The sequence below is a fragment of the Tupaia chinensis genome, unplaced genomic scaffold (genome assembly GCF_000334495.1).
Source record: "Tupaia chinensis unplaced genomic scaffold, TupChi_1.0 Scaffold000146_1, whole genome shotgun sequence".
Classification (NCBI taxonomy): Eukaryota; Metazoa; Chordata; class Mammalia; order Scandentia; family Tupaiidae; genus Tupaia; species Tupaia belangeri.
The window spans coordinates 2,071,601-2,082,124 of record NW_006159616.1 but is presented as its reverse complement, the minus strand read 5'-3'; the positions used below and the strand labels follow the sequence as shown (position 1 = coordinate 2,082,124).

The 10,524-nt window shown below is 59.9% G+C and overlaps 1 protein-coding gene across 1 annotated transcript in view; it reads right to left on the bottom strand.

Annotated features, from left to right (window-relative positions):
- HSPG2 (heparan sulfate proteoglycan 2) overlaps window positions 1-10,524 on the bottom strand; it is a gene marked incomplete in the record, with an annotated part of 117,566 nt that overhangs the window by 66,948 nt on the left and 40,094 nt on the right. Inside the window, 5 exon segments of the mRNA XM_027770665.1 lie at window positions 1,462-1,622; window positions 1,885-1,943; window positions 2,040-2,149; window positions 7,422-7,466; window positions 7,957-8,092. Of these exon segments, the coding sequence (XP_027626466.1) occupies window positions 1,462-1,622; window positions 1,885-1,943; window positions 2,040-2,149; window positions 7,422-7,466; window positions 7,957-8,092 (511 nt within the window).

Genomic DNA, 10,524 nt, shown 5'->3' with positions numbered 1-10,524 from the left:
GGAGGTGGGGGGGTCTGTGCTGGAGCGGAAGGGGTGATCAGCGGCTGTCTGGCCTGGCCCTGGGAGTGACAGCTGAGCCAGGCCCATCTCACCCTCCCTGGTCCAGAGGGCTCACTGAAAAGCGGGAGAAGGCTGAACCCTCAGAAATACATTTATACAGAATTCTAGTTCATTTACTTAATGCTTCCATGACAGAGGGATGGAGAAAGAGACAGACGGGCACCCCCACCAGGTCCGATTCCGTGCTCCACCAGTCCCGGCCAGCGCCGCACCAGGGCACGCACACGCTCAGGAAGGTCTCGCCGAGAAACCAGAGCCCTCCCAGGGGTGGGCTGGCAGAGCACAGTGACCCAGGGCACGAGCCAGGCTTCTGTGTCAAACAGCTGTGCGGCTGTTTGTTTTGGGTCAGTTTCCTATTTTTTCCTGAGTCTGTTTCTTATCTTTTTCTCATCTCATCTCATCCTAGGCTCTGGTAAGACTGGCGCAGACGCAGGGTTTGAGTTACATTCCGGAGTTCCTACGCCCGCCCAGAGTGGAGACAAGCCGCACTTCTTTTCTGGGCCTCAGTTCCCACTTTTCCAATCCAGAAGGAATCAGGGGCCGGCGGCGGGCAGCGACACTGCAGTGGTGGCGCAGTAGAGACGCTGACCCATGGGAAAGTGCCCGGCTGGCACCTAGAAAGCTCCCTGAACATGCTCCGAGCAGCTGAGGCTGGGGCAGGGGCCTGGTACAAAGCCCCTGCTGGGGTAACTGTCTATTTCTGTCTCTCCTACTCATGGAAGAAATAAGTAAACTTAAAACGAAACAAACCAGGAGGAGTGACATGCACCTCACAGGAACTGTGGAGACTGAACAGGGGCTGGGTATAAGGGCCTCAGCAACCTGACAGTCAGTGCTCGCCAACACCGGTTGGCCACGGTTGCTCATTTGCTCTAGGGCATGTGTGCTGGAGAGAGACAGAGAGGAAAAGCGGGAGAGCATCCTCCCCCCCAGGGGGGTGGCCAGACCTCGATCCCTTCTCTATTCTCTTCTCGGGATTTTGGGCACGCATGCACACACGTGTCTGGCATGTTTCCCAAGACGCCAATTCCAGGACTCAAACTGCAGTTGGCCGTGTGGGATCCAGCACCTTGGGCACCACAGCCCTAACTGGCCCCCGTTGGCTGCTATGAAAGGCAGAGTGCTCTGGACTTGGAGGACCCCAAGGAGGGAGTTAACACCATCCCCAGTGTGCAAAGGTCTGTGGTGGGGCAGCAGAAATTGGGCCCGACGCTACGTGAGCGGAAACGGCGCTCCACGCACGCCACAAGTGCAGAAATGATGGGGCAGACTTTGGGCGTGGTGAGTCCCTGTCCTTGGTATGCAAGTCCCAGCTAGGACAGCCCATGGTGGAGACACTGGGGGGACCCCACAAGAATGAGAAGTGGGAGGAGGGAACCCCCGGCCCCGGGACAGGCTCACCTGCGCCCAGGCGTCGGAACTGGAACCCCTGCAGAGAGGCCGTGTAGGGGCCGATGGCGCCCCTGGAGACGACTGCGTGCAGCACACTCTGAATCTGAGTGCCGTTGGAGTTCCCTTCTGAGCCCACGTCCAGCTCCACAAAGACCCAGCCGTCTTGCTCTCTAGGGAGGGATGGGGGAGTGGGGGAGAATGAGGCCTGTGCTCAGCTCCTCCACCAGGCCCCTGCCCGGTGCTCAGGCCTGTTCAACAGCCTACACTCAGAATTCAGGCCCCAAGGATCCCACCAGTCCTGACTCGTCACCCACGGCGGTGCACCCATTAGGCCTTTCCTGCCTTCCCCCTTGTACCCGAGCTTCCTTCCCGTCCCATCAGCCCCTCCAGGTTACCCTAGGCCCTCGCCAGCCCCCGGGGCACTCTCCTCACTTGATAAACACCACGCTGACAACCTGGTCTCCAGGAATCTTCAAGTACTCCGACTCCAGCTGGGGCGGGAACAGCACCATCAGTCCCAGACATCCTCATCCCGCCCCCAGACCGGCCCTGCCACCCCTTGGCGCTCCCCAAACCCTTAACCTCACCAGGTCTACCACAGCCTCGGACACCTCTCGGAACTCCTTGGAGCCTGCGTCCTCCAGCCGGGGGCTGTACTCGATGGAGTGAGTGAAATTTACCAGGGCCCGGAAATATACTGTGGAAAGGCAGGAGGGGTGGGGGTGTCATCATGAGGGGTCCTGCCCAACACGAAGTGGCCTCGGGCTGCTGGACCAGTGATGGATGGCCCTGGGTGGCCTGCACAGGTTGGCTCCTATGGGCCCACAGCTATGACCAGCACTGCCTCCAGGAACATGTGCCAAGTAGCCCTGGCAGGCCTGCCCAGGGGTCGAAGCCAAGGCGTGGACTTGAAGAGCTTGAAGCAACAGGGCAAATGGTCCTCCAGAGACCAAGTGATGGTGTGGTTGCTCAGAAGGCTGGACAAGAAGGGTGGCCTCCAGAGGCAGTACAAGGGTTACCCGCCTGGGACAGGGTGTGCTTCTCCACCGTCCCCGGCCAGTTCATCCCTCAGGAGCCATCGCTGCCACCACTTCCTCCAGGAAGGCTGCCTGACTGCCCTGGCTAGGTTAGTGCTTCCTCCTCTGGGCCCCCCCGCACCTCTGCTTCCTCGAGCAGACCACTTTTCACCCTGCATCGCCTAGATCCTGCCGGGTCCCACGAGGACCACAGAGCACTGCAGTAACAGCCAAGGTTCTGCGGCCAGTCGTTCAGGCGCCGCCCCACTCCGGGGCTTTCCAGTCCTCAGTGAGACGAGGATATGACTTGCAGTTACCGCCCCGTGGCTGCGGGGCGTAAATGGTACCTCGTCAGGCACTAGCTCCCTGAATGCAGGCAAGGCCCAGCACAGAGTAAGAGCCTGACAATGAGAAACTGTTACCGTCATTTGCCCTCCAGCCTGGACTTCAGGCTTGATGAGGGGGACCCTGGAAATCATCACCCCAGGACCTAGTCCTTGCATCGTGCCTGGCACAGGAGGGGCCTGTGAGCGGGCTGAATAAATGCGCCTCAGACGAGGGTGGCGTGCGCACACACTCCTACTGCTTCTTAAGCACCTGCTACATACAAGTGAGTTTACACTCATTAAACTGCACAAGTCATGCATTTGTGTGTTGCGAGTGAGTGGTAAGTGAGACACGCAGCGTGTATCAGAGCCTGGCATGTGGCAGTTACCAAACAGCGGCTAAAGCCCATGCCACTTACCGATGGTATGTACGCACTGGTGTGTGTACACACACACCGACACACACCAAGGCACACATACACAACCACTGCGTGAGGCACCTGTTACCTACCAGACTTTTTCATGCATTAAATGTCATCATGTTCATGAATTACGGTGTAAACGATAAACTCCAGCTCACATGAGTTACCACTGAGTTTAAGTACATGTGAAGGGCGGAGAACACAGCCCGGCGTGGGGCAGGTGCAGCGGAGGCACCGTTGCTCTCCCAGCCCTATGACCTCAGGCCCGTTCTTCCCTGTCTGAGCTCAGCTTCCTTATCTGTAAAGCAGAGGCGACAGGAGCGCTGCCCACTCCGAGGCTGTGGTGGGAGGAGTGGTGTTTCTCACAGTGCCCGGTGGGTAGCCGGGCTGCGGGCTGGCTGCACGTGGACCTGTGGACTCCTTCCTGTCTGGGAAGGGCACCCCCCCTCCCAGGTGCACACAGAAGGCAGGCCCTATGGCAGCTGGTGTTCTGGGGGCAGGGGACACAGGGAGACCTCTGTGGACATCACTCTCTGTTGTGGGGGGGAAAAGGGAATCGAACAGGTGAGTGAGGTAAGTGCAGACTCTGGGGGAGGCAGGGGAGAGGGCCTGCTGGTGGGGCAGGCGGCTGCTCTGAGGGAGGCCAGGGAAGGGGAAGTGGAAGGCGGTGAGTCCCGGGGCGGTGTCTGCGAGAAGGGCACCCTGGGCAGCAGCACCAGCCAGTGCCAAGGGCAGGGGCAAGCCCAGCCAGGTGACAGATGCAGCGTGGAGGTGGCAAGCAGGGAGTGGCACTGGCTGTGAGACCGCCTGGCCCGCAGATCACAGCCTTCCGAACCAGGGCACCCTCCCTCAGGCTGGGGGTGAGCGGGTGCTGGGGTAGACTCCTACGCCCAGGGGCTGCTTCTGAAGGCCATGGCCCACTCTGAAACAGCGCTCCTGGGTACCGGCTGGGCGAGGCTTGGTAGCCAAGTGTGGGGGCCGTGGGCTTGGCCACAGAGGCCCCTTGTGAGTGGCACAGAGGCCCATTGAGAGTCCCCCACTCTGGCCCCTGGCCTCAGCCCCACAGTACAGAACGGCCGAGGAGGCCAGGCCTCTGCCCAGGAATGCGTCTGCTCCCAGGGAGGGGCTGAGCCCCACAGAGCCCCTTTCTACTCGGGCCTGGGCAGGGCACAGACCCTCCAGCCCACCCCACCCGTTTCTTCTCCCAGACCAGGGGCAGGTCAGGGCAAGCACCCTCTGTCCTCTAAGCACCCATGGCTGCCTCCCTGTGGCTGTGCCCGAGGGCTGGAGCAGAAGGTGAGGCTGTGTGTCAGGAACCAGCTCTCTCCCAGAGCTGCTGGTGCCGGGCAGCAAGAACAGGGAGGCTGCGGAGGTGACTGGGGCCTGGCTGGCCAGCCCTCTGCCTCCAGGTCTCTTCCAGTCCTACCTGAAGAGCTCATGGAGCCAGAGCTGGAGGGATGGGAGGCCCAGGGCTACCCTGCATGGTGGGGGATATACCCTCAGCCCCCCCATCCCAGTCCAGGAGCAGGCCACCCCACCACCTCCTGGCTCAGCAGAACTCCCCCTCCCACATGGCGAGCACTGGGTCTGTGTGGGTCCCTTGTGTGGGCACAACTGCCCCCAGACTCCAGGGCCTTGCTCCCCATGGGGCTGTTGCATTCACCCCCTGTCCCCCAACCCCCGCACCCCACAAGGAAAACCCGTGGGGAAGGCCTTGTGTCTAGAACCTTGAGTCCATAGGAAGCCTGGCTGTGTCCTGGCCCTGGACTGCCATGCCCCCCGGTATGGTTCACAGCATAGTTCTCATTGGGGAGGGAGAGAACAGGGAGACAGACAGAGAGGGAGGCAGAGGGGCAGAGGGGGGACAGTGCTCCCCCGGCCCAGGCCTGGTCACTTACTGAGAGGGAACTCCTCATCAGGCTCCAGGACCATCATGCCAGCCATGGGCGGGCGGCCCAGGGGCGACCCCGAGCCTGCAGAGGGGAGACAGAGAGGGAGGCGAGGAGGGACAGAGATAGCAATGGCAAGGGAGAGGACCAGAGAGAGGCAGAAGACGTCAAGAGAGAGGGAGAGAATGACAGAGACACACACAGAGACAGAGATGTAAAGAGAAAGTGGAAGGAGGAGGAGAAAGAAAAGGCGAGACAAAGGTGGAGACAAAGGCAGAGGGGGAGAGGGAGAGGGAAGGCCGACAGTGAGCCAAGGAGAGGGGAGACAGAGATAGAGAGCAGGGAAGAGACAGCCGGGGCCGGGGGAGAGGGAGAGGGAAGGCCGACAATGAGCCAAGGAGAGGGGAGACAGAGATAGAGAGCAGGGAAGAGACAGCCGGGGCCGGGGGAGAGGGGTGAGACAGGTGTCCAAGCAGCACGGGCAGGAGGGGGAAAGACACAGGGATGAGTCAGAAGATGGAAACAAACCAGAGAGGGCAGGGGTCCCTGGAAGGGAGGGAGGGGCAGAGCAGGAGAGCCGCAGTGGGGGTGAGGAGGAGAAAGAAAAGGCGAGACAAAGGTGGAGACAAAGGCAGAGGGGGAGAGGGAGAGGGAAGGCCGACAGTGAGCCAAGGAGAGGGGAGACAGAGATAGAGAGCAGGGAAGAGACAGCCGGGGCCGGGGGAGAGGGGTGAGACAGGTGTCCAAGCAGCACGGGCAGGAGGGGGAAAGACACAGGGATGAGTCAGAAGATGGAAACAAACCAGAGAGGGCAGGGGTCCCTGGAAGGGAGGGAGGGGCAGAGCAGGAGAGCCGCAGTGGGGGTGAGATTCTGGGGTCCGGGGCCAGGCGAGGGTACAGCCCGGGCATGGCTCCTCACCATCAGGATGGCCCCTGCTTCCAGCACAGGGAGGTGCTGCCCTGAGGGAGGCTGAGGTGGGGACCGAAGCTCTGGGAACCAGGTGCCACACCTGCCACCTCCTGGTCTGAGGTGCAGCCCAGCCCAGGGTTCGGGGCTGGAGGTCTAAGGCCCCGTCTCTCCCCCCTCGCAAGGAAAGGCACCGGCCCTGGTCTCGGGCTTCCAGGCCGCCGTGCCCTATTCCCTAGCCCAATGCCCATGGCCTCTGCTGCCCTCACAGCTGCTTCTCAAGGAGGGCAGGCGGGTAAGGACTGTCAGGGAGGGCAGAGCTGCTCAGGCCAGCCCCACGAGGAACCATGGAGGCCACCACAGAGCAGGAGGGCCTCAGCAGGCAGGTCTGGCTTGGCAGGAGACAGCTCCCAGGGACGTGTGAGTCTGGGCCATTCTGGGATGTGGCCCCCGCCCAGCTCCCAGGCATCCCGCACCCCTGCAAAGCCTACAGGTGGCAAAGCTTCAGGCAGGGTCTAAGCCCCAGGTGCTGGGAGCTCTCGGTCAGGACAGGCCTCCCAAGAACCAACCTTCATCTGCCAAGGCCCAGCCAGCATGCTGGAGGGCATCTGGAGGCCCTTAATATCCTACCCCTGGGGAGGCCCAGGTCAGACATGCCCAGGGCTGACCCGCCAGCGTGGACAGTGCTGGACACAACACGGCTGCCAGGGCCAGTGTGAGCCCCTGTCTTAACTTCAGCCCTGATCACCCTGACTCCGTCCGGGCACTGGCTTCCTGAGCAGGCAGCAGGAACCACAGGTAGCTGCTGGTTCCTGATACAGGCTAGTTCCTCCTCTCCCCAGAACCCCAGGATGGGCGGGTGAGGGAGGCCTGACTCCTGTCTCTCCACAAAGCCCAACCCCCCTCCCCCAAGCCAGGAAGCCCTGGCTTCTCAGTAGGTGATCCACCCAGAGCGGGTGAGGCTTATTCCACCACTGCTGTTTCTCTTGGCCTGTCTGTTCCACACAGGCCCTACCTGAGGTCCCCAGCTCTGCAGAGCTGGCCCCAAGAAGGGCTCTGGGGAAGGCCCCACAGCTGAGCCACCTGGGGTGAGGCGCGCTGCAATGGCTGAGTGACTGACTAGCTTTCAACTGGGCCTTTCCTGCCCACTGCCCAGGCCTCGTCCCCTGTGGTAAGCACCAGAGCCAGCCACCCCCAGTGTGCAGGACCTGCCAACCAGCCCGCACATCCGTCACTCAGCAGTAGGGGACCATGCCTGCTTCTCCTTACAGCGCACACCCTGGGCAGGCCAAGGAGCCCTCAGGCTCTGAGCCCAGGAGATGGGCCTCCGTGGCTGGGGCATGGCAGGGCAGTGCTCTGGGGCCCCAAGGTGGGCACAATGGGAACTGTAGGGTACCGGAGCAACTTACCCATATGGAATTCCCCGCTGCCCAGGTCCCCACTGCCCTGGTCATCTGCAAGCAAAAGAGACTAACTCAGCAATGACATGTTTGTGGAGCGCCTGCAGGTCCAGGCGTTCCTCTGGACCTGGCACGCAGGGTGCAGCGGCTCTCCTCCCCCACGCCCAGGGAGGGCTGGCCTGTAGAAGTCAGCTTGGACGCCTCCATCAGAGTATGAACCAAGGCCCCAGTTCGAGGGATTCAGTGACCTGTCCTGTGGCTGGGGTGGGAGGGGTCAGGCCAGCCGGGCCTCCAGGTGAGCACAGAGGGCAGCAGATAGATGGTCAGTGTCCTGCACTGTGTACTGCCAACCACCTTCCCCGCTGGTCCCACCATCCTGAGCTGCAGAGGAGCCATGGCCGGCCAGGGCTGCACAGGTTGTCAGAGGAGGACACTGGGGTCTGCAGGCCCCACCCTGGGCGGACTTCACAGGGCCTTTCCAAGGAGCAGAGAGAGGAACAACACCCCTCGTGCCCCGCACTCCTGGCAAGGGCCCTGGGCTCACCTCCAGAGGCGTCGTCAGCAAGCAGGTCCTCGTCGTCCGACAGGTAGGAGTAGGTCCAGCTGCCCCGGCCCACCTCGACGGTCTCTGCATCCTCAGGCAGGGACAAGCCATCATATGCCCTCAGCCCATGGGTCACCTGTGGGAGACAACAGGGCCCACCGAGTCATACTCTCTGGCTCCCACCAAGCCCCAGGGCCCTTCCCCTCACTTCAAGGGGGGACCCAGATATCCCCCCAAACCCTCCAGGAGCTGTTAGGTTGGTAAAGAGACAGGTGGGGGCTGAACTATTGTTTTCACTCGACTTCTCCAAATCCCAGGTGGCCCCTGGAGACCCCAGGGCCCAAGTCTGCACACTATGAATATATCTTAAGATAAAGCAAACAGTAAAGTTAAAGTTGCTTTAATAGTGATGACTCCTTTTCCTACGGAGAAGCTGAGGGACATCCAGGACATGAGCAAGGGACAGAGGACACAGGCAGGTGGACGGCGCCAGGGGCAGCATGGATGGGGGACAGAGGCAGGAACCAAGAAGGTCCATGATCAAAGCTGTGCCTCCAGGGGCCAGCAGGTGGCATGGTAGTTAAAGCCCTGGAATCCCACATGGCCCACCACAAACCCGGTGCCTTGAAAATCACGCCAGGCACGTTTGCGTGTGTGTTCAAGATCCTGAGCGGAGGGACCAGCAGTTAGTGTAATGGCTATGTCGCTGGACTCCCACGTAGTCGACCGCGGTTCGCGTCCCGGACCTAGTGGCTTAAAACTCACGCCGGGTGCGTGTGCGTGCATGCCCAAGATCTCGAGAGGAGAATGGAGGAGAAGGGATTGCGGCGTGGCCATCCTCCCTGGGGGGTGACTTCTCGCTTTCTGTCTCACTGTCTCTGTCTGTCTGGTGAGCGCATGCGCCCTATAGCAAAAACCTCTCAAAAAAAAAAAAAAAAAAAAAGATCCTGAGCGGAAAACAGAGAAGGAATTGCAGCAAGGCCAATCCCCCCAGGTGGGGGTGTGATTTCTCACTTTCCTCTCTCTGTCTCTGGTGAGCACACACGCGCTATACTAAAAACCTTTAAAAAAAAAAGCTATGCCTTTGGGGACCGGGTCATGGTGCAGCAGCCTGCATGCAAAGGTGCTGAGTGGGCGTCCTAGGCCCTCCCTGAGCGCACCAGGCCGGTATGTGCCCACGAGCCAAGCTGGCTGGGCGAGGGGCGGGTCACGGCAGGAAGATCCTGCTGGGATGCCCGCCTGTGTCTGCCTGTTTTCCTCTACTCCCTCTAAAGAAACAAACTTTAAAAAATGGAGTAAAAGGGGCGGGGGGCACAGAAGTTAAGGAGGCTGAATCCCACATGGCTGGCTGCACGGTCTAAGTTCCAGATGCGTGGCTTGAAAATCACGCTGGGCACTTGTGTGTGCGTGTCCAAAATCCTGAGAGGGAAAGGGAGGAGACAGGATCACAGCCTGGCCATCTGCCCTGGGGCAGTCTCTCCCTCTCCCTCTCTCTCTGGCATAAACATGTCCTATAGCTAAAATAAGAGAAAAAAAGAATAAAACAAGAAAAGAGTAGCAGAATAAAAGGACTATCAGTTTAAACTTCGCCCTTGGGGCTTGAAAAAGATATCAAACATGTGTCCCTGTGTACTCAAAAAAAAATTTTTTTTAAGGTTTTTTCCTTAGGGTGCATCAATCACCAGAGAGAGATGTAGAGAGGGAAAGTGAGAAATCACCCCCTGGGCGGGATGGCCATGCCACAATCCCTTCTCATCCATCGTCCTCTTGAGATTTTGGGAGTGCACACACACACACTGGGTGTGAGTTTCAGGGTGCTGGGTACAGGACTCAAACCGTGGTCAGCCCTGTGGGAGTCCAGTGTCTTAAACATCATGCCACTTGCTGACCTGCACGCTCAAAATTTTGGCAGGATGGAGAAATGAATGAGAAAGGATTGCAGTGTGACCACACCCACTGCAGAGTGCTTGCTTTCTTTCCCTCTTTCTGCCTGTCTTTGGCAAGCGCATGTGCCCTCTGACAATTAAAATAAATTAATAAAGTAAAATAAAAAACAAAGCTGTTGCTTCTGACAACAGCTCCTCCCAAGCCATCTTGGCCACCTCTTCCTGCTTCAGTCTGCAGGGCTGCCAGGAGCACATTCTCTGTGTTGGAGCCTTAGCTCTGGCACCTGCGGCCACCCTGACAGGCTCCTCTGCGCAGCCAGCTGGGGTGGGGCGGGGCCAGGGCTAGGGCCTGCGCCCAGCAGCTATGCTGAATGGGGCAGGCCAGGCCTGCTGTCAATCCCACGTGACCCCCCACTAAACGCTGAGACCAGCACATGCTCCACCTCGGGCTCCCGCGCTGCAGAATTGCTGCTGAGGCCCCACTCAGCCAAGGCCAGAGCAGAAGAGCCTTTCTCAGTGTGGGACAGGCCAGGAATGCTTCTCTCTCCTTAGATAAGAACAAGGTGTTGGGATCAGCAGTTGGCGTAATGGCTACATCGCTGGACTCCCATGTAGCCAACCGTGGCTTGAGTCCCAGACCCCGTGGCTTAAACTCATGCCAGGTGCGTGTGCGTGCATGCCC